The sequence below is a fragment of the Diorhabda carinulata genome, chromosome 1 (assembly GCF_026250575.1).
Source record: "Diorhabda carinulata isolate Delta chromosome 1, icDioCari1.1, whole genome shotgun sequence".
Taxonomy (NCBI): Eukaryota; Metazoa; Arthropoda; class Insecta; order Coleoptera; family Chrysomelidae; genus Diorhabda; species Diorhabda carinulata.
The window spans coordinates 12595688-12622596 of NC_079460.1; the positions used below are offsets into that span (position 1 = coordinate 12595688).

At 28.6% G+C, this 26909-nt stretch overlaps 2 protein-coding genes across 7 annotated transcripts in view; one reads left to right on the forward strand and one right to left on the reverse strand.

Moving 5' to 3' along the window:
- Positions 1 to 26909, forward strand: part of LOC130895760 (metabotropic glutamate receptor) — a 406290-nt gene that overhangs the window by 61171 nt on the left and 318210 nt on the right. The gene's annotated exons all lie outside the window — the stretch shown is intronic.
- LOC130895806 (uncharacterized) lies at positions 11495 to 12255 on the reverse strand (the record flags this gene model as incomplete). Its single annotated transcript, XM_057803359.1, is given in 2 exon segments — positions 11495 to 11549; positions 11591 to 12255. Coding segments are annotated over 2 exon segments (720 nt in total), but the record flags the coding sequence as incomplete, so codon positions are not given.

Below are 26909 nucleotides of genomic sequence, written 5' to 3' on the forward strand. Positions count from 1 at the left end.
TTAGATAATATATGGACCTAAAGTTGACACTACTTCAAAAATTGGCTAATGTGCTGAGAATAATACAAAAACCATGCGGCGTGTAATGAGAACCTATCTGAAGATTTAGGGCTTCAATTTGAAAAAGGAAAACCTCCGACAGACAACCAGAAAATAGTAGCTGAAAATTATATTAAAAAACTCAATATATGAATGTCTCCCATTAACCGAGGAAGAACTATGTCAAGCAAAAATATGAGAAGTCTCAATTGATAATATGGAAAATGTGAAAGAACATTTAAGCGAAAACAAATAATATTCTATGAGGAAGCGATAAAGAGAGGAAGGCATGAGAATAGAAATGTTCCTTCCATAAATATAAACAATGAATCTCGAAATCAACGAAAATGTAATGCTGAATCAAGAAGGTGTGATTTATTTGTTTAGGATTCCTAAGACCAATATAACTGTGATGCAAAGATGCCAAAAAAAATAGTGTGGCGGTTTCCGGCAAAAGCAAGAAAATAATATGAATTTCATAGCTTTGGATATCAAGGATGTGTTATGGGAAAATTACTAGCAAAATACCTAGCAGGTTTATGCTAGGTCTGTGAAGAATTTGGGAGTATTCAGGAAAATGATTAAATATTCAAAAGAAATTGGAAGGTTGTAGGGTACTTCCATCAATATATCGAAAAGTTCAAACTCCTATCGAATGTAGAAATGATAATAGTAGAAGATGAGAGGGAACTGACGAAAATAGATTAGATATGAGAAATTGATAATCGAGAGGTAGAAATACCTGTTATAAATTACATCTACGTTTGCTATAGGATTATTCACACAATTAGTCTTTGGAATAGCGGCTCCAACAAATCGAGCAATCCGAAAGTATTCTAAATTGAATATTACTTTCTCATAGTATTATTAGGCATATTGAGTATTATTATTAACATTCAAGTATGTATTAGGTATATATAAATCTGGAGAAAACTACATTAACCTACTTTAAAGTAACACATGAAATAATGTTCAAATGAAATCGATTTTTATTTAACTGATGTTATACGCATAGAGAAATATTTAATAATTCTATATATATTCGAATATCAATATAGAGGAATACAATAGGGAATGGAAATTTATGGCTCGTAAATCCTCGTATTTTTGTATGAATCGATTCGTAGAGAATTGAACTAATTTAGATGTTATCTGTAACGTGTGGATAAAAAAAAGTTTGACAAACCGTCATTTAGATGTAATTGATATTTGAACCTTATTTTCTGTATCAAAGTAATTATTACAATTTGTGCAATCAATTGTTAATCATGAGTGAACGAAGTATGAATATTATCATTATATTATATAACGAAGGCAATTTGAACTAAATACGAAGGACATAGAATCGATACAGTTCAACCAATTTTTTAACACGTTAGTATTAGCTATTATGTATCTATGTAATAGAATCTTTGAATATGATTTTCACGTACTTCAAAAAGTCAAATTACATCATATTTTGCACACTTATTGGGCATTGATGACATTACAGTAATTTGATGAACTCCTATAATTGTCGTTGTCGTTGTTAAGATCACCAGGCCAACATGTAAGGAAATCTTTTGCCTCGATATTCAAACGATCAGGTAAATTCAAAATTTCGCATATAAAGATACATTGATTCAATCATTACTCTTGCCAATATCATCAGGTCAGCAAGTAATGGTATTTTTGCCCACTTGGCAAGAGCCAATGACAATACATCAATGTTATAATTTTTGTCCCATTGTTCTTATCAAGAGCATTCGATTAACTATTTGAGTCTAATACGTTGGCGGCATGGATAAATTAGTATTTTAATAGATAATCACTGTTGGTAGTTGGTGTTCAATTGATAGAAATATTTAGCGTATTCTGATTTGATCATCAACTGATGCAAGGGTCTGTGATTGATCACGTTATCATATATCAAGGTTTTCGTTCGTCTTCACTTTTCAGTTAGCCATTGAAGCATATTTTATAGAACTGTAGTTTATTATATAGTGACACATACGATGTTTGGCGTATGATATGTGATTTTGAAAGTATGACGAATCAAAAAATGTAAAACAAAACGTCTTTGTTTGAATATTTGTATCCTTTAAGATTCAATTGTTTGGTGGGAGTAGATGTAACTCAAAATCATAAGTATAAAGGTGATTAAATGGCATCACTTCGATGGGCATTTAATTCTATTTCAACAGTTTGAACCAAATAGCGTATCAATTCACAAAGTTATGGTTTCGCTAACTACATTAATGGAATTCCAGATAAAATTGATTTACTAGATTAATTTTATAGAAGTTACTCATATTTTGAATTCAACAACTTGCATCGAATGAACTTTTTCCAAGTCAGTAGAATCCATCATTATTGCTCTCCATTTAAAAATATTCTTGGAGAAAGATTTGCCATTGGTTCAATATTAAGCTTTATTTGAAGGTCTACTTCTTAAAAAAAAACCAGTTTTTTTTTCGAATCATTCTAATTGGAGCCATGCAGCGATTTGTATTGAACGTTTTGCCTTTTTCACGGCAGTCGTTACAAAAATAACGTAATCTTTAAAAAATAAATATTCTTTTGTGGTTTAACTGCTTTCTGCGGGTTTGAACTACAGTTGTCACATAAGTGCTCGCCGTATATTTTTTTCCATCGTAACATATCGACGAAAGAATTTTTTTTATTTAGCCCTTGCTATTCTTGTTGAATCATTCTATACTTCCTTAACTGTGATTGAACAAATATTTTTGGCGTTCTTTTTTATATCCTTGTTATTAACCTATTTTGTTTGCCATTTCACAAAATTTCTCCATCCTTTTTAAGATTCCAGTCAGAGACAATTCCTTTCTATATGAAAACTACGTTCGGCTTTTCAAAAAGTGATCTTGAATCAAACCAGATTAGCATAAAATGTATCTGGATATTAAATTCGTAGTTGCTGCACAACTACTCAGACTTTGTAATTTCAATAACTATTAATAAGAACTTCACGTTTGATTATTTTAAACTGGAGTAGTAACTGATTTCTATTGGATTTCAAGGAAGAATATAATTAACCAAATTGGATATTTTGTGGCTATTTGAATAATAATATAACTTTTTAATTTTTCGTTCTTCTTTCTATGTTATTTTTTGCAGCAAATCTTTTAAATGTTGATCCAGTTAACCTGGCTTGGAAATCAAAAAGTCACTCTCCAATTGTACTATATATTTTAGTCCCATGAACTCGAATTTGGGGCTGTGAAATTTTACGGAAAAGTTGTAACAATTGAGAAAACTACCAAATTTTTCGTTTTTCGCATTTGTTTGAAAAATTTCAAGAAAAGTTTCAAATGAAAGTTATGGATCGTCTATTTTTTCAACGAAATATGTTGTAATACTTGCGTTTTCGTCGAATGGGAAAAGTTACTGCGTTAAGATAAATTTAAAATATTTGATTATTCAATCAATAGATGAAGATATATATGATAATGAGCACAGAATTGATACTTTTCTCAGAATACAACGGATATTAATTATTTTGAATTAGGTTGATAACTTATAATTATAGAAATATGAAATAAATCAAGTCTAAATAATGGATTATAAGGAAATAAGTTCAGATAGTGAGTAATAGTAATAATAAATAGTAATATAATAGTAATAGTAAATAAGTAATAGCAGAATATCATTTCAAGTTCTGTTAATTATTCAAGCAATTCTATTAAAACAATTATCAGCGAATTCATAACTATCAATGTCTTCATCATTGTCTATTATGGTAGTTTCGGTTTCAGCAGCATTTTTTGTAAAAGCCACATTGGTTTTAGTAGCATTTTTGTTATAACTGCGGACGTCATCATCGAAATCAATTCGAGATTTGCTAAAATCTTCTAGAAAGTTACATCTGTAGGTAATATTTCTTCATTTTTCAACCATAATTTATTGTTTTTGATATTAAACGTCTGTGATATATAACTTTGAATCTGATTTGTTGGTGATAAAATTGCTAAAGCTGATTTCTCATCTACAATAATCGTTGTCGAGTGAAAATTACATCTAAGTAAGGCGATTGTCGTTTGACTGTCAAATTCAAACTATATAGAACTTTCACAATGTTTTCAGCAAATGGATGCAAATAATCTTGTTTTTATCTTGAAGAATTGAAATAAATTATTTGACATATTCAATTTATTTTTTAGCAATGTTATCACATTTCTATTTCTTTCTTTTAAAAAGATTTAATTGAATAACAACTAAGAAATACATTAGCGTATATGGTTAATAATTTGGTTATTAGATGTTGATTATAATTCTATTTCTTTTTGCCAATAGATATTTTATAGAAAAATATACCTGACGCACGGTTAATAAGTGAAAATATTATTGCCAACAACTGCAAATGCTCGTCCAGTCTTGTCGACTTGTATAACTTTTATAGCATTATCCGTGGCAATGATCGTTTTTATACCTCGTTAATGTAATAGTGAATTTGCTAAACACACTGTTCAATCGAACACTACACCAACACGCACAATTACAGTATCTGTCGACGTTTCGATAACCAAATTATCGTCTTCAGAGACTGAAGGTAAACTGAAACTTGCTAGCAGGACCTGCCTATTTATACTAAATGTCAATGAACGAAAAATTATATCAGTGAGAAAAAAACTACTTCGTCAAGAAATTTCACATTCATTCTGTAACTAATAAACTACAGAGTGGGCTGTAAGAAATATGCCCGTTGTCCCTAAGCTAGAACCGTTGGTAACATTCATACTGAACACACTGTTTACACCACCACTCACAATTACCCTGTCAGACGCGCGTATCGATAAACAAGTTATTGTCTTCAGAGACTTAAGATAATACTTTTAAATGTATCCAACAAATTACACTGATCGGCAAAAAAATGTTTATTTGTAGTAACACAAGAATGAATAGCATATTGTGATAAAATGGACCTATACAAATACGAAAATATGAAAAAAATAATAATTATTATGATAATATTTATAATTAATAATAATAATTAAGCTATTGTATTTCCATTTCAAAAATAAAGGTTTTGCCTGTGTTACGAAAATCTTGTCGGCTAGTGTTATTATTGGATACATTCTTCAACAATTTACATAATTTATATTTATTCCATGATTATGACTGACAGCGTGATCGACAATACGCGATTTTTCGGTCCGAGCTATGTGTTTTATAAACATTCTTTTCTTAATCTGGTATTTTATCCTTGGAATCACCCAACAATTGTTTCAATATATTGCTATGTTTTTCTATTTATTTAAACTATATATAACGGTGGGGTGAATTTATACAATCTTTATACAGTCTCCCACTGACTTAATTTATTTATAGGTACGCTTACACTGGACTAATCGCTTTTTATGATAATTAACTATTCACTACATATATAATTCATTTAATTCACCGGTTACGTACTGAACACACTGTTTACACAACCACTACACCAACACTCACAATTACACTATCTGAATACGGAATTCTCCCACAAATAAACTATCTTCCAGCGGGAAAACCTCACTGGCGGAAATTTTCACATTTATTCCTTGACTATTAAACTATAGAGTGGGCTAAAAGGAAAGAATTGACCCTTTGTGCCCATTTCATTTTTCCTTACATTAAGCAATTTATGAAAAAATTTATTATTGAATACATTTTTTAATTTTACATTATTAATATTTGTGTCATGATTATAACTGCAATCTTGATGTAGCTATTTTACAATGCTCAGATGACGTTTTAAATTATAACTAATTTTATTAGGGGACCTAAAATGCTTATTATATCGTTTTGATAGAAATGCTTTAGTGATTAATTGTGTTTATAATTATTTACAATAATTTTATCTTAATTTTTGTTTAATAAACAGGTGTATCAATAATAGTTCATTCGTAGAGTTTAGATGATTTTTCCATGAAAAGTAGCAAAAGAAAATTGTTTAGTTTAATGTTATTGGTATATTTCTCCTTAATTCTTCAGATATGTATCAAATTTCTTTTCTGATACTATGATGTTCATATAAACCAGGTATGTTTTCCAAGATAACACAGTCTCAAGACGTTTTCCTTAAGTCTTTCAACTGTCGCGGGTGCATTACAAAGCCCGAATGGTATAACTTTGAATAGTCACAATCCAGATCCGGTGGTAAAAGCAGTCTTTTTTTATTTCCTGGGGCCATCTCTACTTGAAACTATGAAAATATGCCAGAATTCAGGCCCAAGGTAGAAAATAGCTTTCTGCCAGCTAGAGTGTCCTGAGTATCTTCAAGTCAGGGTAGAGAGCACCTGTATTTCTTCGTGACGTTGTTTAATTGACGATAGTCAACTCAGAATCTCGTAAATCCACATTTTTTCTTGACGAGCACTACTGGAGACAACCGTGGAATAGTAGATATTTCTATTATTTTCCTCTCTTCCATCCTGTAAATTATTCTTCCAGTTTCCTCTCTCTTGGTTCTTAGTAGTTTGCGAGCTGTAATGTAATTTATACACACGGTGCTTCTTACTTACTTAATTTATTCAAACACTCTAGAAACACTAAACAATAAACTATGCACTAAATACTAAACTACTCGCTACTTATAATAATTATCCACTAACACTCAAGTATTCAATTACGGTTAATTTTTACTATTTCGATGCGCTTACTATGAAATTCAATTATTTACTGATTTCCTCGTTGATAAATAGAAAAGAATTTCTTGATAATTCGGTTCTAGAAAGTAAACAAATAAATAAAAAATGCCTTCCTAGAAATCGATCCTATTAAAACAATATAAAGAAGTCGCCGCTATAAATCAGTCATACAAAAAAGCAATACCAAAGGTTTTCACTTTATTTCCACGAAGTTTGTACACGGCGCGGGCGTAACTACCAATTTTTCGATTCTATTGAAAAAATCAAATAGCACGGGCTTCACAATCCATGTCGTAGACGAATTCTAAACAGTACTTAATTGCTATATTTTACTGCCATTGTTATTAATTTAAACATTATTCAATAAATAAATTCAATTTTCAAACCATATTTTAATCCATTATTACTTTCAATTATACATATTATTCATTGATGCGGACATTATGTTGCACTACGTACTGACAACCATTTTTACGCAAATATGGAAAAACATTATTGGAAGCTATTTCTCTAAATTTTAAAATATATTATTTTTCGAAAAAATGCATGCATTATATGTAAATTCAAATTCTTCTTCTTAAAGTTGAGTTATAGATATCATCGTTCTTGAGAATTTTTATGAACATTTACATTAAATAGAAATATTCAAGAGGGTAAAAGTTAGAAACAAAAACTTTTTATATAAAATCTTCAGCAGAATACATATGAACTACGAAAGATAGAGAATTGAATCATCACCCAATTGTTAAACCGCTTTCCAATGCCTCAGAGGTCCTGTAACTTGATCTATTCATCAATGTGTCTTCACCATATCTACGCTTGTCTTGCTAATTATACTTGTAAGTTTTGTTTGAAAAAAAAAAATTAATAGAAAAGTAGCCTTCTCTATCATTTCCGATTACGTTTGAACTTCTACTCATGAATATATCAGATTGACCCTAGTCTGTAATGAGCTATTGTCCATGATAATTAGTTCGATTTTCTACTTTTAAGGAATAGTCTCCAGGTAATTATTTTTGGACTGTGCTCTTATACCTCTTAATATACCTTTTAATAGCTTAGCTTCGTATTTTTTACAGCAATGTATTGAATTACCTAATGTGTAAATATATATATATATATATATATATATATATATATATATATATATATATATATATATAAACATACTTTGATATACCATTGACACACTCGTTATCCAGGAGAAAATCTTAAAATATGACAAATACCATTATACCGTTATTTTCGATTTTTTTTGTTTTCGTAAAAGTGACGAAAGTGAACACAGGTATTGACAATATGCAATAAATTCGAAATATATGCAATAACCACTAATCAACTCATTATCATTCACATATGATTGATTTATTGATTAATTTGAAACATCGACCAATAGCTAAATAATAGATGCATTCAGTACAGTGGTAGCAGTCGTATGATGCGGTCATGTGCTGACTTTTTTCGTGCGTTGTCTCTGACGGAATTGCATACCAATAAAAAAGATTTCTTTAATCAAAGATTTGATCCATGGTTCATATTCATGCTAATTTGAAAATAACTCGAGTAATTTTAAATTCTCGAAGCCAGTTGTCGTATCAAATTGTGAATGAAACAGAAGTATTATGCAAAATACTTTCATTTTGCTAACATTTCAAATTCAAGTATTGTTGTTTGCAAGAAAATATAAATACCTGAACTTAAAATGCTGTTTAAATGAAGTATTTTGTAAAATATTTTGGTTTCATTTACAATTTATGTGACAACCAGGTCCGACATTTCTAAATTTCACAATTAAATGGTTTATATAAGATATAGGTAGATTGAATATTGAAACACAGGATGATTATTATAATTTTTATTTTGTTTTTGACATTTTATAATTATATCCACAAACAAAAAATTTTCTTTCACACTTTAGCAGGCTTAGGACTGTTAACAGTGAGATGTTGGCGTGTTTAAAAAATGTTTCTGTTTGTACATGGTATATACAATGATATATAAAAAACTGATTTTATAACCATGGTTAATTAATGATTACCGTTATTTTTCTTGCAGCTTTTCCTATATTTAACATATGCCATATTCATCACAATATCATAGTCTTTATATTGTTGTTCTTTGCCCTTCAAAATTTTAACAATAATACCTATGTAATGAAAGATGCATATATTAAAACTAATATTTACAAACATATTTATATAATCCTTATGATCTGAACAAAATATTGAGGAAATGTCTGTCAAATCCTCCAAACGAAATATTTGTTTCTTTATGCCTAACGAATTGATTAACTGGGCAATCTTTCGAAAATTTTATCAGAAAAACTTTTAAAAATATCACAGAATTTTGCTGTTGCGCACATAAAACATTTTTTTTCGTGTTCCCTAGAATATGTTAATGAATTTGTCTTAATTAATTCGTTTGACAATATTATATTTTTACACAAGCGGCATTTGAGACTTTTAAATAATTTCTTCGCTACTTAACCTGTTACATAAGGAGTGACAAGATTTAATCCCGTATATTTTGAGCTTCTATTGAATGGTTTATAAATTGGGACATTGACTATTGGAGGAAATAGCAATTCTTTTCCTCTGCATAACTTTTCATTAGGATTCATAAGAGGTTTATTGTCACAGTAAATATAAGTACTTACCAGGTAAATGTAGAGTTGGCAGTGAAAGTTTTTTTAACCTGCCATTGGGGTTTCTACAAATTGATTCAAAATGAATATCACATATTCTTATATTCTTATATTCTTATATTCTTATATTCTTATATTCTTATATTCTTATATTCTTATATTCTTATATTCTTATATTCTTATATTCTTATATTCTTATATTCTTATATTCTTATATTCTTATATTCTTATATTCTTATATTCTTATATTCTTATATTCTTATATTCTTATATTCTTATATTCTTATATTCTTATATTCTTATATTCTTATATTCTTATATTCTTATATTCTTATATTCTTATATTCTTATATTCTTATATTCTTATATTCTTATATTCTTATATTCTTATATTCTTATATTCTTATATTCTTATATTCTTATATTCTTATATTCTTATATTCTTATATTCTTATATTCTTATATTCTTATATTCTTATATTCTTATATTCTTATATTCTTATATTCTTATATTCTTATATTCTTATATTCTTATATTCTTATATTCTTATATTCTTATATTCTTATATTCTTATATTCTTATATTCTTATATTCTTATATTCTTATATTCTTATATTCTTATATTCTTATATTCTTATATTCTTATATTCTTATATTCTTATATTCTTATATTCTTATATTCTTATATTCTTATATTCTTATATTCTTATATTCTTATATTCTTATATTCTTATATTCTTATATTCTTATATTCTTATATTCTTATATTCTTATATTCTTATATTCTTATATTCTTATATTCTTATATTCTTATATTCTTATATTCTTATATTCTTATATTCTTATATTCTTATATTCTTATATTCTTATATTCTTATATTCTTATATTCTTATATTCTTATATTCTTATATTCTTATATTCTTATATTCTTATATTCTTATATTCTTATATTCTTATATTCTTATATTCTTATATTCTTATATTCTTATATTCTTATATTCTTATATTCTTATATTCTTATATTCTTATATTCTTATATTCTTATATTCTTATATTCTTATATTCTTATATTCTTATATTCTTATATTCTTATATTCTTATATTCTTATATTCTTATATTCTTATATTCTTATATTCTTATATTCTTATATTCTTATATTCTTATATTCTTATATTCTTATATTCTTATATTCTTATATTCTTATATTCTTATATTCTTATATTCTTATATTCTTATATTCTTATATTCTTATATTCTTATATTCTTATATTCTTATATTCTTATATTCTTATATTCTTATATTCTTATATTCTTATATTCTTATATTCTTATATTCTTATATTCTTATATTCTTATATTCTTATATTCTTATATTCTTATATTCTTATATTCTTATATTCTTATATTCTTATATTCTTATATTCTTATATTCTTATATTCTTATATTCTTATATTCTTATATTCTTATATTCTTATATTCTTATATTCTTATATTCTTATATTCTTATATTCTTATATTCTTATATTCTTATATTCTTATATTCTTATATTCTTATATTCTTATATTCTTATATTCTTATATTCTTATATTCTTATATTCTTATATTCTTATATTCTTATATTCTTATATTCTTATATTCTTATATTCTTATATTCTATATCAATCAAATATTTAGATATTTTTTTCACTTTTAATTTAATATATATTATCCTTTCTTACCTTATTCCATATGAAGAACTTGAAAAAATAAACAAAAAAGTAAATACTTTTCAAAAACTGTATATAAAGGGGTTTATCGAATTATTTGCTTCTAAAAAGTTGAATAAATTTTAATTTTTTTATAAGAAAATTTTATTATTCCTTAAATATGTAACAATAACAAATTTGTAAACAAAAATAAAAAAATTCAAACCAAATGCTCAAAATGCCCACCATTTACTTCAATACACTTTATGATCCGCTTTCGTAAAGATCTCTTAATATCAAATTATCCTTGTCTATTATTTTTAATTACATCCGCGGCTTCTTCTATTTTCCGTCGCAGTTGTGGAAAAAAAGTAATTTTTTCTTTGTAAACTAATGCTTCTTGGTGGTCAAGCAAACTCACTTCCACGACCAATCCATCGATGCGGAAACTGTTTGTTTAAGTATTGACGAACTTGTAAAGAACAATGTGGTGGTGCTCCGTCGTGCAAAAACCACATATTTTATCTTAAAGCGAGAAGTATATCCTCTAGTGATTCGTGTAAATGTTCTTGAAGAAAATCTGAATACAGAGGTCCATTTAAATTGTTTGGCAGTTCAAAAGGACCTATTAAATATCCATATATTACACCACACCAAATGTTAACCTTAAACTCGAGCTGAAAGTGTGTTTCCCTCATAGCATGTGAATTTTCAGAATCCCACAAATGATTATTTTTATAATTAAATATTCGTCGTCTGGTAAATGTTGTCTCATCAATAAAAAGAATTGTATCCAGAAAATCTGGGTTAACATTTTGTTTATCTTGCAAAAAATGGGCAAATTGTAGACGCTTAGGTAAATCTTGAGGTAATAAATTCTGGACAGGAGTGTAATGATATTAATACAATTTTACTCTTTTCAGTATTCTAGAAATAGATGATTGGCTTATACCTGTTTGCAGACTTAATCGGCGAGTACTGATATCTGGATTCTCCGTAACACAAATTAAAATTTCATCTTCTTCATCGGCAGTGATTTTTTTTATAGCACCGTGCTCAGTTTTAGAGCGTAAAGACCCCGTTTCACCTAAGCGGTTGTAAAGATTTCGGTACAGTTTGTAATTGGGTCGCCTTCGATTTGGGTATAATTGTGAATATCTTCGAGCCGCAGCTGGACCACTATAATTTGACTGAGCAAACACACAAATCATATCGCGCATCTCATTATTGGAAAAATCGTTATGCCTAGGCATATTATTTGATAAATAACTATCACACTTGTTAATTACTAAATTATTAATAAATGGTATACTAATGTATTACTTATTCTTACTATTACCCAATTTTTGCTTCTACAAAAACTGTCTAAAAGTGACACAAGCCTACTTAAAAAAAACGAAAAATTTAACCCTACACAAACTGTCTAATAGCGATACAAGCCTACTTGGAAAGAAAACGAAAAATTAAACTACGGCTTAATTCACGAATGTGATTTTGATATTAAGAGATCTTTACGAAAGTGGATCATAAAGTGAATTGAAGTAAATGGTGGGCATTTTGAGCATTTGCTTTGAAGTTTTTGATTTTTGTTCACAAATTTGTTATTGTTTCATATTTAAAGAATAATAAAATTTTTTCATGAAAAAATTAAATTTATTGAACTTTTTAGAAGCTAATAACTCGATTACCGATTGAGTTACACGAATCAAAGAAGAGTAACTTTTTTTTGTAGAATTTAACGCTTCTTAATATTTTCTTATTATTTTAGTTGTAAGTTTAACCCAAAAAAAAAGTTTACTTTGATTTAATTAACACAAACAAGTGTAACTAGCGCCCTCTATTAGCAATGTTAAATTAGAGTGCAATTTATGATTCCTCATGCCAAATGACGTGAAATTGCCAATTTTAAAAGAGAAATTGTGAAAACATAAAAAATTATTGGGAAAATCAAAATTTAAATTTAAACTTTGAACACCCCGTATCTCGGAAACTAGGAATATTTGCATAAGGAATGTTGAGCAGAATCATCATATTTTGAGGTCTAGAATCTACAGTTCAGAGATTGGACATTCTTAATGAATCACCCTGTATACCCTATTCTTTAGGCTTATTTTAGAAATGGGAGTTATATATCGTTGCTTTGTTTGGAAAATTGAGTTCTGCATGTTCTGCAGCAAGATTAGTTTCCAAGGATTCTAACTTATCAACCTCTATAACAGTTCATTATGCCCTTTTTGAATCGCATCTTCAAACTACAAAAGAGTGTTAGATATTTACTCAGACTCAACAGTAGAGGTCACCACCATCTTTGAATATGTTTGCTCAATCTATAAGCTTTTTAGGAAGTTCATTGCACAACTATTCACTTTTCCACTTATGGTATGATATATTTCTTGGTGAAACTGCTGCCTTTTATTTATCATATATTATGTGAAACTAGGAAAAGCCGCAAATGGAACTAATAATGTACTGAAATAGGTATAGGGCAATGTTTATCAAATACACGTGGTTTCGAATGGTTGAGAAAACGTTTTTATGTCAAAAACTGATGCAAATGTCGAAAAAATCGGTGATACGATTTAAATGAAAAGCGATTGCTCAAACTATTGAAATTGATAAAGAACAAATTTCACAGGATGCCTAGATGCTCGCTAAATATTTATACTGATTGTTGAAGTGTTATTGAAAACAACCCACATTTATTGTAAAGGATGATAACATATGGTTTTTTATAATAATCATGGAATAAAAAGCCGATCCATGCAATGGAAAAACCTAAAAAGCTGTAAAACAGAGTTCAAAGCATTGATTATTATTTATTTTTATATTCATGAAATTTGGAAAGACAAAGACCTAACCTAACCATGCTGGCAAAAATAATAGCCATTAAATTGTTTTGCGTAGAAGTTGGTTAAAACTTGTGTAAATTTATTGAAGGCGTAACAGATGACACCCGTTAGTGAAGGGTAAAGTTTTAAGACTCTATTGATGTCACTTAGCTAATAATAAATAATTTCGAACAGGTCGCAGTAGTTTCTCTGGCAGTCGAGACTCAAAATTTGTTGTGGGTTGGGTCGAAATTGCTTTTTACTACATTCTCCATTACTATAATAGGTCATTGTTAATGAAATTTATTTGGAATATTATTTTAATATGCTCTATTGATGAAAGGTTAAGATATTCTCCGAAAGAACATTTACAGGATGATCCAGAAAAAACCAAACCAATAAATATTCCAAATAATATTCCAGTTTCACCCGAGTTAATTTTAGGATACAATTGTGAACGTTATGTGGCATTATCAGCACTCTTCTTTGAAATCAGACTTCATTAAATATTGTATAAATTGTTAATTATTTCATGTACTTGTTTGACAAATTTCCTGATTTGCTGCTTTTTGTCGTCCAAATTAGATCAACCACTCATCATCATCATACTAAGACTTCTTGAAACTATAAACCACATGGAAAGTTGATTACAAATTTTTATGCTGCCAATTTATCTCAACAAAGTTCTAGTTTGATTCTATTCTTATTTTGATATTCATGATAACATAAATACGCAAATTATCAGTATCAGTATCATATTTTGATACTGATTATTAGTTATTAGAAAATTAGTCGATACACACACACACACACACATATATATATATATATATATATATATATATATATATATATACACGAATACCTACAAGTTGGAATTTCTGGAACCGTTGGCGATATTTATATTGAATATACTGACACTGTTCACACCACCACTACAACACTCACAATTACACTGGCATCAGTATCTGAAGACGATAACTTGGTTATCGAAACGCGCGTCAGATAGTGTAATTGTGAGTGTTGGTTTGGTGGTAGTGTAAACAGTGTATTCAGTACGAATACCTACTACATATTATTTGATTACGAAAATAATATAAGTACGTCTATTATCAAAATCTTGGTATCAGAACTGCATTTGAGCGCCATTAGTTGAACATTACTGTTTTTAATCAATATGTTTGATATTATATGGATATAGAATGACAAAATTGCACTTCAATTGAATCGATCGTAGTATGAGACAGATAGTACATTATCTACTTGTGAATCTAGAATTTCGAGGTATGGAACAATGATGGAAAGGCCAAAATACTTGGAAAATTTATCTGTAGTGCTGCGAAAACTAGCTGGGATAATATCCACATATTTATAAAATATCATAGAAATGGAGTCATATATATAAACTTTATAAGCAGGTAGGGCGTATATATCTCAATAGCTATGTAATACAAGACATTTTTGATATGGAAGGCGACAACTACATTTAGAAAACTTTTCGCAGCTTCCACGTTTCGACTTTCGAGTTACAGCACTCACAATTACACTGTCTGACGCGCGTTCTCATGACCAAGGTAAACTATTTCTCTTTAGACTCTGAAGACGATAATTTGATTATTGAAATGGAGACAGTCTTTACTTTGCAAATTAAAATACCGCATGTTTTTCTATAGTCTAACGAATTCCAAATAAAACTGGTCAGTTATATTATCAGTACATAAAAATATTCAGTTTGGTATATCAAAAAACATTTAATAAATTTATTAAAAAAACATAAGAACATTTAATTCAAAACATTTAAATACATTAAATTACTCATTATTTTACAGGTTAGAAGCACTTTTTTTAGATGTTCTCCGGTGGATGTCTTCAGGACATTCCCGTATAATACTCCAACAGTAATCTGCCATAAGTATAATAAAATACATTTTTTAGGTTATGATCGATCGATACAAACCTGAACGTAGCTTCGCGATTTTGACAGCTTACCACGACGTCTTGCGGACTAATTAACCAAATTATAACATACTTAGAATTAGCGGCACCAAACAAAAATTTTTTTTTGTAGACCTGTGTTATTTATCGCTCACTTATTACCAACGGAAATGAGTTCCTATTTTGTGCTAGTTAGTTAATGGTAGGACTGCTATTCACATTTATCGCGTTATAACTATGAGAAAAAATAGTGTTGTTTTTAACCGACTCTTTTCATAGTATAAAATTGTGCTGAAAAATATAGAGTATTGATGATCAAACATTATTTTAAATATTTCTATTTCAAATAATTTTGAATTATGTTTTCGTTTTCTGCTAAATCAATAAACGATTCATAAATACTCAGTTATTTGTTTCTAATATTAGTACTAATCTAATTGTGATAATAGAAACAGATGTAATGGATTAAATCGTGTTTATTATTTCAAAGTAATGAATTAGATTTTCTGCTTCAGAGTACAGGAAATACTTTTTTTGAGAATTAGTTGCTTATTTTTGTTATTAATTTTAGTTATGTTACATTTAGATATTCACTATTAATTGGAAAATTTATTTTCTATGCTTATATGTCTATTATCCGTCTTCAGGACAATTTACAGAATTGAGATATGGACCATATCGGTCGATTGTAGTGCCGGATTAAGTTAGGGGCTTGGGGGGCTATAGCCCCGGGTTCCAGGTCCAAGAGAGCCCCATCATTTGGAAATCATTCTGTATTTTTTGATGTGTTGATACCACAAATCTAACTTATTGATATTATTTTTTTAATTTTTTCATACAAAAGTGGGCCTTGTCATTATTTTAGCCCCGGGCCTTGTAAATCTTAATCCGGCCCTGGTCGATTTAATGAAGCATTTGCATTTAGTACCGCCAAATATTCTTTTTTAGAATATCAAATATCACAATTCAAATTTTTTTTTTGTTTTCAAGAAATAAGATAATGAAAATCAGTAATTTCAGTAAAGAATCAATAAAAATAAAATTCCAATAAATAATTGCTTAGTTGTAAAGGAGATGATGTATAACCCATGAGGTATTTTGCCATAAATTGGACTCTGATGTAAGTCATTACGGCCTATATGCGAAAAATGTTGAAAAAAAATACTTTCCGCATATTCAGCGGTACAAATAATGATAAATATTGTGACGGGTAAATAGTCTCAGGGCATTTGACGGTAACGGTCATAATTAATGTAGTGGAAATAAAGTGTGATGGGTACACCCTCGCACGCCCGGTTATAGTTTAATTTAGAGAAATATTGAAGATACAAGCACTATTAAAGTGTTTGTGGTGTTGTGATTAGTGTGATCAGTGGTTTAATAGAGTTTAAAATGTGAAATAATTAATACATTTTTATCCACGAATTTTTACTCGTGAGACGTTAAAATTTAGTTCCAGATGTGCTCCACGGAGGATTTGAAAATAGATCATGATTATGATCATTTGGGTTAAATCCTTTGTTTTCCTATTTTGAGAATCCACTTCCACAAATCCATTTCATAAAAAAATTTTTGGTCATTTAAAGAGAATTTAATAATGTTTCGATAGAGAGATGACGCAGATGCTCAATAATTCGAATTTTTAATTTTTAATTTTCAAGTGCAAAACAACTCGTGAACTTTCCTTTGTAATGTGTTCCAATAATACTACGGTTGGTTTTTCGTTTTGAAATTGTTATTCTCAAATCACACAAAACTGGTGAACGATATACATCAACATTTTACGATTCTTTGTAATCTTTTTTCCTAGAAAAGTTAGAATGCTCCTTCGGCTCACACTTCTATTTAAAATACATTTATCCATCTCAACACCCGAATGTTTTTCCTAACACGTGGTGCTATAATCACAAACCACAATAAACAATACTTGACGATACTCATCTACAAAAATAACTATATTAAAGCATAGAGCTGATACATCGTGTACAGGTATCCGGGGTTGTGATCTACAACTGGACTATCATGACAGTCCACATGGGCATCACCAACTGCGATTCTCTATGTATATTTCATCTTAATAATAAATACACTTTAGGGTAGATATTTTTCATTGGGACACCATGCAGACGCATCTATGAATATCTTATTGATTTATATTCTCCATATGCATGATGGAACTTCTGGAATTATTAGAAAATATCGTTTTATCCTTCATTTGAAAAATATAATTATCCTTTTTTCAGAATTTTTCATACTTAATACGACGTTATGATAACTTGTTTACATGAACAATTTCAAATTCGGAGACTAATTCCTGACGAAAATTATGACGTGAAATTAATTTGAACCACTTTATCATTTCTATTGTGTCGTTTTAAATGCACGCTAAAGACAGAGAATAATTACTTGTTTTACGTAACATTTATTTCGAATTTTAGACCATTAGAATGTAAATAATGAGAAACATTGTCACAGCAATTTTTATTATCTAATGATTTTAATGCTCTAAATTTTGTTTCCTCAGTTTCTTGAGTTTGACATTGAAAAATATTATAGGGAGTTAAGACACCCTCTTGATTCAACTCAACTAATTTTGGGCACACAATATGTACCAAGGCGCTGAGAAAAGCGATTGGGAAAAAGTGATTGTCTTAAAGACGGAAGCAATTGTTACCAATGTGGAAAATTTTAGAAATTGCTTTCAACCCGCTAAAATTGTTGCTAAAGGCGTAATCATATTCTCTAGTTTTTAATTTATTAATTTTATTATTCTAATAGTAGACAGTCAAAATTGCTTCAAAACTGCCAGGAAACATTTTTGCAAATATTTACAGTATACTTGCCCTTATTGGATCTCAACATCTCAATATTCATGATAAATATAAATTTATCTATTCAGAAGTAGTATTTTCAAATATAAATATTCGTGCTACAATTGTGAATGATATATTGATGAAAAAATGAGACAAAATTTAAAAACACACTGACATACCTCACAACGGATATATCAAGGATGTAGAACTAACATAACTTAAATTCGAGAAAGAAGCATATAAATAAATTGATGGTTGTGCTATGGGGGTATCCATATCAAGTGTTCCAGCACAAATAGTAATGGAAGATTTCGAGGAAACTGTCTAGAGAAATCTTAACATAAATATCCTAATTCTTTTTCCGTTATGTCTAAGATTGCATTTCTGCTTTACTTGGAATAAAAAATCCATTCTTATCATAAAAAATTTCAATTCACAATCGAGAAATCATAAATAGCGTATTCAAAAGAAGGAAAAACTAACATTATAATAATTGAGAAATAAAAAAAAACCTCTTTACCATATGTACAAGGAATTTCACAACAACTTGCAAATTATTCTAATAGATATAATATTAAAATTTGATTAAATACTATTATTTCTTGACACCAAATTCATTATAAACGGAGACAATGAAATTTTGATCGACTGATACAGAAAATCAATAAGTTCTGGAAGATGTATCAATTATTATTCGATTACCCACGTAACACTAAACTTACTTTAATTAAACAGGTTAGAAATAGAGACCTCAAATTTCTATCCAATAGTTTAGAAAAATACTGTACAAACTGTTTTATGAAAACTCGTTTCCTTCATGTCGTTTGAAGTGAATTCTATATAATACATCTGGAACTGAGTTTGACAGGAGAAAAAACAGCAATAATTCGAACATTTCTATCGTACTTCTAAACGGAATCTTCAATCAATATTATATTAAGATAGCATCAAAACCTCAATATTCACCCTATTTTCACTAAATTCAAAGATAAAACACCAACCAATGAAATGACTAAGATAGTTTATTAAATTCAAAGCCACAGAAAGTTATTAAATAATATGGGTCGAACTTGTTAAGAGTTACGAAATTTCCAAGTATTTTATGCAATTTACTTCAAATTAAAACTTGATAACTTGTGTGTTGTGATTGCAACAATTCTAATTATAATAATTGTAGTTTACAGTAAACAATATAGGAAATGCATATATACTAAGAAATCTGAAGAAATTATTAATATTTATACTTTAATTCTAGAAGTACTTGGCCCAGCAAAGAAAATACGAAATTTTTGGAAAAAAATATATTTATTTTACAACGTAATCTCCTTTTAGCTCAAGATACTTTTCCCAACTATGTACAATACCATTTTTATAATAAGTTCCTATAAGTTCCTCAAAATAGCCGATAACTGCTAACATCACCTCTTCAATTTTGGAAAATCTTTGGCCGCCTAGCTAATTTTCCAATTTGGAAACAGAAAATAATTATAAGGTGCTTAATCTGAAGAATAGGGTTGCAGTAAGTTCGCATAATACTCGCCTTTATAGTTTTTTTTTTTGAAGACAGTCAATAGAAATTATTTCACGCAAATCTCAAAAAACCAACGCCATGACCTTGTCTGCATATGGAACCGTCTTCGGCTTTTTTGGAGCCGATTCTCTCTTTTCAGTCCATTATTTTGATTGTTCTTTTGTTTAGGGTGAAGTGATAGACCCACGTTTCATCCATGGTTATGAAACGGCCCATAAATTCGCCTTTATTTCTGTGAAACATTGCCAAACACTCATTGGAAACATCTTAACAACGCTATTTTTGTTCCATTGTGAACAAACGCGGTACCTATCTTGTGCACAGCTTTCTCATATCTAAATTTTCAGCTAATATGCGATGTATCGCACATTTTTGGAATGTCTACTATGTCTGCTAGCTCGCGCACTTCCAGTGGACGATCATCGAGTACCGTTTAAACTCTGCTATCCAATCTTTTACTGTTGATATGAAGGATCAATCTCACCCTGATTAGAATCTAGGTCACCTTTTATATTGGCTGTACTAAGGTCTTTCAAATAGAAGTATTGTATTACCTAACGATGAGCAATTTTTTCTATGTTTACAAATTCACTGTACTACCGCCATCTCTAGGTCAGGCCAGGTACTTCTGGAACCATCCTCGTATTTTTTAGTCTTTCTCCATTTTTTGTGTCCTAGGTAGGCGGAGGCGGCAAAGAAACTAAAATACATAACAAAACTCTAGTTTTTATATATTTTATATATATATATATATATATATATATATATATATATATATATATATATATTGTTATTTATATAGCGATATGTATGGTAAAATATATCAAAATGTATCAATGAGATAACTTACCTACGATAAATTACTTACTGAATCTGATAGAAGCTTTTTCTGAAAAATATACCTATAGATATTATTATATATCATTTTATAGCAAAAAAAATATTTTTAAGGATCAAAAAGACATATAATAAAATTATACTATACTATATATTATAAATATATTATATATATTATAAATATATTATATATTATAATTATAAATAAAACTAAAATAAATGTATTATATGATTATTACGATTTTCACTTAATATAGGTACGAGTATATCTTCAAGAGTAGTGGCTTCTTATGCGAGTTCCCTACATTTTGTAGTGCCATACCTACTACTTAGCAACCTGCTACTAGAAAATCTCTTAGTTTCGTAAGGCACACTTCTAATATAGTATATAACATATTCATAGTAATACGAGACATATTTTTTAAGTAAGTACCGTTTTGGAATCAAAAAAAAGAAGTACAAAGATATCGCAATAATTATATTTTATTTTATTTATTTAATCTACTTTTCTACATAATTTCCGTGAATATTGAGGCACTTCTCTGGCACCAGTTTTTGAATACCCTCCTCATAAAATTCTGCCGCTTGACTTGTTAACCACTGTATCACAACTGTTTTGACTTCGTTGTCGTCTTGATAACTCAATTTGCCACGTCTTTTATTCTGGATTCCACGACACAGATTGTTCAATGTCTCACGCTGCATTGATTGTCTCATTACGAGGCCGAAACTCCACTAGGAATACTCCTTTTCTGTCCCAAAAAACTGTGCACATGATTTTCCGGGCAGAAATTGTTTGCTTAAACTTCACTTTTTTGGGTGATGATGAATGTCGCCATTCCATGGATTGTTGTCTCGATTCTGGTGTGACGTAGGCGTCTGTTTTCTCTCACTTTTTCGTCCACTTTCTGCACCAAATCTTCATTACTGATTGAAGGACGCCCACTCCGTTCTTCATGATGCACATTTGCGGCCATCTTTAAATGCTCTCACCCATTTCCTTACCATTCCTCATCACTCATAATGTTTTGTCCGCAAACTTCACAGATCTCGCGATAAATATCGATAAACGTCAATTTTTATCTGTCTTTTATCAAGAATTATTAAAAAAAATTATATATATATATATATATATATATATATATATATATATATATATATATATTGCATCAAGTGTTCTTGATTTTAGGTCTCCTGTTTTAAAATTAGTTTTTTTTTTGATAATTTTTAAGAGAAAAATAAATTTTGACGTTTCGAATTTTCTTTCTAAGTTTTCTTGGGACAGTTTTCTCAAGATCTTCCATTACTAATTGTGCTATAACACTTGAAATAAAGGCCCCCATAACACAACCATCAATTTGTTAGTATATTTCATTTGAATTATGTTTTGTGAGTATTATTTATATAGCTTTTATAAATTATTATAAATTATAAATTTAAGGTATTTCTGTATATTCTCTAGTTTTGTCCTATTTTTTATTAATATGTTTCTCGTAATGGTAAGAGGAATATTTGTATATAAAGAAACCACACTAACGAAATAAATACATATTCGTTAGAAATTTTTATACTCTTAATTTTTTCTTTGAAATCCCATGTGTTTTTGATATAGTATTTGTTTTGATATAAAATTTTTTTCAAATAATTAGATAATGGGGTGAGAGGAGTTTGAATACTTGAATCAATCGGTCGAAGGGGAATATCAGGTTTGTGCAGTGTTGGTAAACCATATATTTTAAGGGGTAAGGCATTGTGAATTTTCATTTTCTCACATCTGTTGGCGAAATAAAAAATTGTTCTTCTCTTGATCTAATTAGATAATTTTTTTGTTTTTGATAAGAATTCGTAGGGTCTTGTTTAATTTTTATGTAAGTAGTCTCATCATTTAATAATTTCATCATTTAATTTCATATAACATAATAACATTTCATAATAACAGTTTTATTAGATTTGTAAGCTTTCAAAATTTACAGATTTCTGTTTTGATTGATGAATTCTTTGGTTATTATTATAAGTATCAGATTTTATTTTATTTTGAATTTTGTTATTTAGATGATTTGTGTTTCATTCAATATTACATAAGGTATTATAAGAAAAAGCTATAAATTATATATATATATATATATATATATATATATATATATATATATATATATATATATATGTATATATATATAATGAGAAATTTCTTATTAGGAACTCTAATATATTTTTCGAGCTTTCGAAAACTTATTCATTCTTCATCTGGGAAATAATTAATTGAAATTTGTAGTGGCTTCAAGCTGTGTAAATTCTTGTATTGTAAAGAAGTTTTTGCCAGCTATATTATGATCGGTTAGGTATTGAGAATGTGGCAAGGAAACACCAAAGTGGACTAACTTCAATATATTTTTCGAGCTTTCGAATACTTATGTATTCACCTCTGGCAAATAAATATTATTAAAGCTTGTAAAAATTTTTGAGCTCATAGAATTCAAAATTTATTATTCAAATTGACGTTGATAGAAATATTTCTATTTTGATGAAGACTGAAGTTACACTTATGGGTTTTTTCAAACCACTTTGTTGAAGGGTAAAAAAAGCTCTCCATATATGTATACCAATGATAATGAGTTATAGGCTAAACACCTTTGCTTTAGATCACTAGGACAGCACTGAGGAATATGAAACATCGTAAGGATTAAGATGTAAGGCTACTAACAAAAAAGTATTTTTAATTATAAAGCATCATTAATTGTCAGTTCAGTAGACCAATGCATTATTAAATTTATCATTTTTGTTGGTATTATTATTCCTAAATACTTATCATACTTTTCCCATTCTATGATGCTACAGGAGTTTTACTAGCTCAACGGACTGGGTTAATATATATAAGAGAATTAAGTAACTACTATACTTGAATTTGTGATGTAATTCAGAAAAAAAGTCGATGTGGAAATTTCGTTAAACTTGTTTCACGAAATTTCTCACCAAGACTAGCATACATTTCAACAAAGAAGTAAAATTTTTTCACTACAGAATGGAATTGAAGCAAAGGTCAATTGAATGAAATATAAAGGATAGTATGCGAATATTTAGCGCACGAAAAAGAGTTTCTAGCAAGTGTAAGTATACCTATCTCATTTTTCATAACTTACATGATGCCACAAATTAAATAGGAGTATTTTAAAATTCACGAACTAGAATGAATCAATGACTACGAATGAGAGAAGAACATTTTTCGTTTTGCGGGTTTTCCATATATTCTTTTAATTTTCAGTAATGAGGATGTGTGAAATGTGAAACTATTATTACATCATACCGTTACACAGTTAATTCAAAAATTTATACCTGAATATCCGAGAAGTGTTTATTTCGAGTTGAAATATGAACCTCCTACTTTGAATTATTTCAAAACCCACTGAATTAAATCTTGATTTATAAGTTAACGTTTCATTTTCAATAAATATAACTTCAAAAGTTGTATTTGTAACTGTCAAATTTTTTATACTTTGCAATTCTAAGATAAATTAGAATGTCATGTCTTAATACTTGGATAATTTGTATACTATGAAATACCAGCAATTTAGATATTGAACATATAATGGCATTGGTGTGGTTTTTAATGTGATAAATTTGAAAATCTCGCTTATCATCAAAGTCAAAGAATATTGAGCATGAATACAATTGCATTAATTCAGGGAAAAATATGCTGAACTGTCACCCATATTGTAAAGTACTGTAAGTACAGTAGAAAAATAAGGATGCGAGAAAAACAAGTATTCATCGCCAAACTGCCCTTTGTGAAGGAATCAAATTATCTGCACAAGTAAGTCCTGATATCTTTATTAGCGAGTCGTCAGTAGCCGGAATGTTTAAAGCACATTCTTACAAACTAACATTTCTGCTATATATTAACACTATACCAATTTTTTGCAGTAGTAAATTTCTTGATAACAAAAAGTGAATTTTCAGGAAAAACATTATTTTTTTAGAAAATTATAATTTTGTGAAGAAATTATGATCGATCTAGATAAGATTCTAGTAGAGTACTTTCTGTTTTCTGATAAATCTACATTTATGTAGAATTGTATTGAAAATTGATAAATTTGTCGACTGAGAAAGTCGACACCTAGAAAAAGTGCATATGTGTGTAAATATTGTATTTGGAATTCCTCCAAGAAGAGCTTCATTGCAATTGGCTAATTTATCTCCAATACTTATACATTTTAATGTACTAAACATATAAATCTGATTTATATATAAATCTAAACAAGCTGGAGCATATCTCTAATTAACAAGACTTGAATATATCGATACTGAATGCATAGATAGAAAGGACCTATTAGATGGCCAACAAAGTCTTAATTCTTTGAACATCTTTTTAGGAGGGTAATTTTTTGAATCTAAAATTCTGAAAGCACTATCGAGGTGTAAGAGTAGTTTGATGTCTCCACAAGTCATTGCAAATGTGAATAGTGAATAGTCAACATTAAGAGCATTTATTCAATTGAAATTTCCATTATTTGATTACTCTTCTAGCTTTGTTACACTTTTATCTCTAAATTGGAACATCCTGTATACGTAATTATTGTATGTAAAAAGTCGTGATTGATTCAACAAGTAGTAGTATTTGAACTGGTAAATACTACAATATTACAAATTCAACTCTCTGAAGATAATTTAGAGTAGGGATAGGGAAAACTACATCTGTGCTCGAAACATTTTTAGAGTGTAGAATATAACACGTTTTCCAGCTGTTCATTTTCTAGTTACTGCCAAAGGCTGATCTCATAAAGAATGGTAACGTGATTCAAGTCCCTAAAGATTTCAAACTTCAACTTAATTCTTATTCAACTTTTTGAAACTTATTCTCATTCATTGTGCTCAATATTTTCATACATATATTTTCATGACATAATATTGTGTAGTGTAGTAGCCTTTTTCGGAAGTTTCTTGAATAGAGGATGCAGAAAAAAATTGATACATGCTCATAATAAGTTTTCTTCTTATTACCAGAGTTTTCAATCGTATATATTGATCGTGTATAGATTTATTACAAAAATAGAGGCACAAAGGTAGAACAAAATGTAAATGAATAAAACAAACGTAAGAAAGATGATCTTCGTGGTGTTGTGACACAAAACAAAACAACAAAGTAGCTCAATATGTATTCCAAGCTTTCGAATAATTATGTATTCATAATTAGTTATGGTCGAAATATAATGAAAACTATGAACATTGTATACAAATATGAAAATATCAGGAAATTATTTACATGAATTGATCGAGAATTGGTTTTTGGTATAACATTGTTGTGTTGTAATAAAACATTAAATACATATGATTCCAAAACAACCTTCAAACATATGTTGTGTTTCTTGAATTTTGTCGATATTTTTTTGTTTTTGAAATTGGAATTGAGTTGGGTTAGGTCATTACGAATTTCGTTGAATTTGATCGAATTTGTTTTTTCAAAATCTAACAGATTGGTAAAGATTGGACTAACATTATCTATATAAGTTTAGACAAACAATCATCGTTCGGAATATATGTTGTTCCTTGAAACAAGCGTTTCTTGTATTTATTTTCAGTTGTTAATACCCTCGCATCTTTTAGATGGATCGATATATTTTAGTCACAATTTAAACAAGGAATTTCATAAACTATGTTAGTGAATTTATTGGTTGGTGTCTTGTCTTTGATTTTATTGAAAATATTATGGACTTAAATTTGCTCTTTGTTAGTATTATTATATTATATCAGTTAAAGATTCCGAAAAGGTTAGGAATAGCTGATTTTATATGTGGAGAAGAGGTATGAATAGGAAAGAGGTTATAACTAGATATAGTGTCAATAAATTCTAAGGTACGCCTCATGTTGAAGTCAATGTTAGTAGTTCTCACAAAAAAGTTTATACATTATTTTTAGGTTCTTTTCATGATATATTGGATAAGAAATTTCTAGGCCTCCATTTTTCATCT